Source organism: Rhagoletis pomonella, unplaced genomic scaffold, assembly GCF_013731165.1.
Source record: "Rhagoletis pomonella isolate Grant_MI unplaced genomic scaffold, Rhpom_1.0 Rhpom_scaffold_04131, whole genome shotgun sequence".
NCBI lineage: Eukaryota > Metazoa > Arthropoda > Insecta > Diptera > Tephritidae > Rhagoletis > Rhagoletis pomonella.
In genome coordinates this window covers 11,983-15,978 of record NW_023462681.1, presented here as the reverse complement: position 1 = coordinate 15,978, position 3,996 = coordinate 11,983, and the positions used below count along the sequence as shown (strand labels likewise).

Genomic DNA, 3,996 nt, shown 5'->3' with positions numbered 1-3,996 from the left:
CTGCACCCGTTGCATGTGCTTGGACACATGCAAACTGGCTTTTCTATATACATCATAGTACACATTTATCAACTGCAAATGGCTTGAAATCCCTACAGCTTTTCCGATACGTTTTTTTTTTATTTCTGAATGGAACGCGTGCGTGTGAACAATTATTAATGTGTTGCTAAATTTTTTCACAGCAAAATGAAATTCCTTTCCGTATTTGTTTGCTTTTTCGTTGCATTATACATTCATACAAAAATCAAGTGAAGAAAACACATACACACATGCATATGTACATATAAACGTAATCATAAGAAAAGAAATGAAAATTAAAAAAATGGACTCATTAAAAATTCGTTTATTTAAATTTAAAAAAATTATTAAAGGTTGCTCAGAACAATACGTAATTTAGTTAACTGTTCCTATGCTGAATTTTCACTAAGCAATAAATGGTAAGCAATTAATTGACAAAATTTGTGTAAATTCAATATCTAGTGGAAATTGAGCATTATGCCCATAATAATGCTGGATATCCAATCGGCTTTAATTGACACAGTTAAGCACTTAAAAAATATCGTATCATTGCGTTAATATAAATTGAATTCGTTTCCACCCAGCATTATTTAAAATATATAAATTTTTTTTTCTTTTCAATGCCCAGTGCAAATTCGGCATAATTATAGGAATTGGAACAGGAAATGTATTCCATTTAAAAAATTTTATTTTATTTTTTAATTTCATCACAATTTTCCTTCATTGAAAATCCGGCATTAGTAGATAAAGTTTCAATTTTTAATTTAATTTTTTAAAACCGCGTTAATATTTCTGTTTAAGCAATTCAAACAAATATTAAACTGAACTCTTTAATTTTTAAGTAAAATGCAGTATTTTGAAAACCATTAAAATTCATATATTAAACAAATATTAAAACCCGGACATTTTTTCCAACTTACGTCATGTCTTTATGTGTGTGTGTATCAGTTGCTTCACCTTGATCTCTCACTTTGCCCCCAACCCCAAACGATCAACACTTTCTTACCAATCTCCACCATAACTTCTATATTTTAGATGGCAACGATAGCGACTGCGATGATCAAATGGACACCTCGTACATGGAACCCCAATTGATGTTGGATGAGTACGATGAGCCCGTCGAATTCAAATTCGATCCCAATGCCACCAGCTCACCATCACAACAGAATACCCCCAATGTTTTAGCCGCGCAAGCGCAACAACAACACGTAGAACGTCAACTATTACTCGCGCAACAAAAGAAACAACAATTGATCGAAGCTGCTGCCGCTACAGCTGCTGCCATGAAATTATCAGGCGAGGCAGGCGCTAGTGGCATGCCGAGTACCGTGACGCTGCTCAATTCAATGGTTAGCATACCGAAACTGACACCCATTGGCAAAGTGTCTAAGGTGAAAGTGAATAAGCGTACCAAATTGAAGCAGAATGGCGTTAGCGGAGCCGGTGGCAATATTACTGGCAACCTTACTACTACCGGCAACGATTCCAAGGTAAGTGTGTGGGGGTTTTGCACCAGCAGTTTGGTATATTTTTTTATATATCCACTTTTCAGAATCTCTCGTGCGATTATATGGATATGTTCAATTCCAACTATATCGGCAACAATCCGAGTGCAGCTGCCGTAGCTGCCGCACAATTAAGTAAACTGAAAGGCGCTCTAAGCGGCAGTACAACGATCAGCTCCAGCGCCGCTGGTTCACCTCCGGCTAAAACCAAATTGAATACATCGGGTAGCGCTTTGCCCGAAGGCGAAGCGGAAGGTTCCGTCCGCGACTATTGTACCAAAGAGGGTGAGCATACATACCGCTGTAAGGTATGCTCGCGCGTCTATACACACATCAGCAATTTTTGCCGCCACTATGTGACATCACATAAGCGCAATGTCAAAGTGTATCCCTGTCCCTTCTGTTACAAAGAGTTTACGCGCAAGGATAATATGACGGCGCATGTAAAAATCATACATAAAATTGAAAATCCCTCAACAGCGTTGGCAGCAGCCGCGGCAGGTGGTGTGACCACATCACCAGCACCACAATCGGCGGCGGTGTCGACAGCATCTACACCGACGCCACCCGATTTGGCGCCACAAAGCTCAAATCATTCGGCGACTGGTGTGTCAACAACAGTAGCATCGGCGGCATCGTCCACCTCGTCCTCGTCGACGTCATCGACAACATCGCTGGCATTGGGTGCGGGGCGTTTACCCGAAGCGACGGCGGCGGCGCAATAAGCCTATGCCTTAAGCACATTAGAGACTACTAAATTATAATTACATAAAAAAAAAGCTTAAAAAAAAAAGAAACAGTTAGATGTTTAGCAACAACAATCTTGGGTGATTGGGTACACATACATATGTAGATACATACGTATAAATATGTATATTTCCATTTGTTTATTGCAAGGCAAGGTGTTATGTAAGTCCAGAAAGAGCAGAGTATTGGTAGGGAGTAGTGCGTCTAATTTACATTCACACATACACATATGCACCCTCACGCATACACACACGTACACGCATACACCCTACTAAACACAAAAAAAAACCCTTTCATTAAAACGTAGTAAAGTTATAGGAATTTAAATACTATACACTTTGAGGTTTGTCAAGGACAAAAAATGCAGGAAAAAGGCTTCCAAAATGCGCAAATTGGTTTAAAGCAAAATGCTTTTTGTGTGCGTTTATTTTCGTTTTTTTTTTTTAGAAAGAGAGCAGGGAGTGAAAACGTTCAAAACGTTATCCAAATGTTAGGATTCGCTGTTGCGGGCATATTTTCTTTAATATTAATTTTTAACATCTTCGATATTCTTTTTGCAATTTCATTAAGTTTATTTGTTTCGTAATTTTAAATTATTTAATTATTATTATTTTTTTTTAGATTTTCTTGCGTTTCGCCTAAAAACACAATGAATATATTATATTAAATTAAAAACGTATCAACTTTTCAAAACATGTCCAAGAAATTCGGGGATTTACTATTTCTTATGCGAAAATGATTAAAACGCAAACAAATAGTTGTAAAAATGTTAATGCTAATAGTTTACAAAGTAGTGGAGTAATGGTGGAAGTGGGCGAAAACAAAACAAGTTTTGTCTGTGCACAACTAAGCTTTTTTTTTATTTTTATTTTTTGTTATTTAGTAAAAAAAATTTTGATACAAAAAAAAAACGCAGAAAGCAGAAAATTCGAGGCGTAACATAGAAAGTTCCGATACTTGTTTTCACAGTCAAGATTTCCAGGTTTTCGAATTTGTTTAGTTGGCTTCATAAAGCTGTCACGGATGGATATATTTTGGTCGTGGCTAATCTAAATATACATTTTTGTTATTTCAATAAAAGCTTCGTTTACTTTGGAGGCTTAAGAAATTATAATTTCCTAATAAATAATTTTGAGTTTAAAATTAAAAGCAAAGTTGGCAAACTTTGTTATGAAGATATATTATAATGCAGGGCTATCCATTTTCCACTCGAAGAAAGTAAAGTAAAAAAGACAAAATTTTAAAATTTCTATCAAATTTCATTTAAAAATAAAATCTTTCGCACAATTCGGGCAATAACTCGATCATTACTTGGCGTATTTTGTCCTTCAATTGCTTCACAGTTATGTATTGTTCTTGCCGATCACCCAATGTTAAATGGCCTATTAGAATTGCGAGGTTATTTGCGAGGTATTTTAATTTTTTTTTTTTTTTTTTTTTTTGAATTCAAAACATTTTTTATGCATTTCTTCATTTATTTTATTTATTTATATTTCTCGTATTTTAACCATTATTTTTTTCTGAAATCTGAAAATTAAACTCAAACTTTTAGAATTTCTGGTATTCCTGTGCACAGCAAATTTTTTTTCTGCTTATTGCCCAACAGCTCCATATACTGTTTTTTGCTAAATATAAGTTGTGCAATTTTACGTTAATTTTTTTTTTTTATCTAAGTTGTATTGTTAGTTTTTTTTTTGCTAGTTTTTAGTTTGCTGAAAAGTAAAAT

The 3,996-nt window shown here is 35.0% G+C and overlaps 1 protein-coding gene across 1 annotated transcript; it reads left to right on the top strand.

Moving 5' to 3' along the window:
• The first annotated feature begins 970 nt into the window (after window positions 1-970).
• On the top strand, window positions 971-3,674 carry LOC118754570 (protein tramtrack, beta isoform-like). Its single transcript, XM_036489455.1, has 2 exons — window positions 971-1,508; window positions 1,571-3,674. The coding sequence occupies exons 1-2, from the start codon at window positions 1,083-1,085 to the stop codon at window positions 2,246-2,248; spliced, it is 1,104 nt and encodes a 367-aa protein (XP_036345348.1). The 5' UTR covers window positions 971-1,082; the 3' UTR covers window positions 2,249-3,674.
• Window positions 3,675-3,996: the final 322 nt, after the last annotated feature.

Bases quoted from the DNA above. Each gene is read 5' to 3' on its own strand.
- LOC118754570 (XM_036489455.1), top strand. From the start codon at position 1,083: ATGGACACCTCGTACATGGAACCCCAATTGATGTTGGATGAGTACGAT. The intron at 1,509-1,570 runs GTAAGTGTGTGG...TCCACTTTTCAG, and splicing joins CTACCGGCAACGATTCCAAG to AATCTCTCGTGCGATTATAT.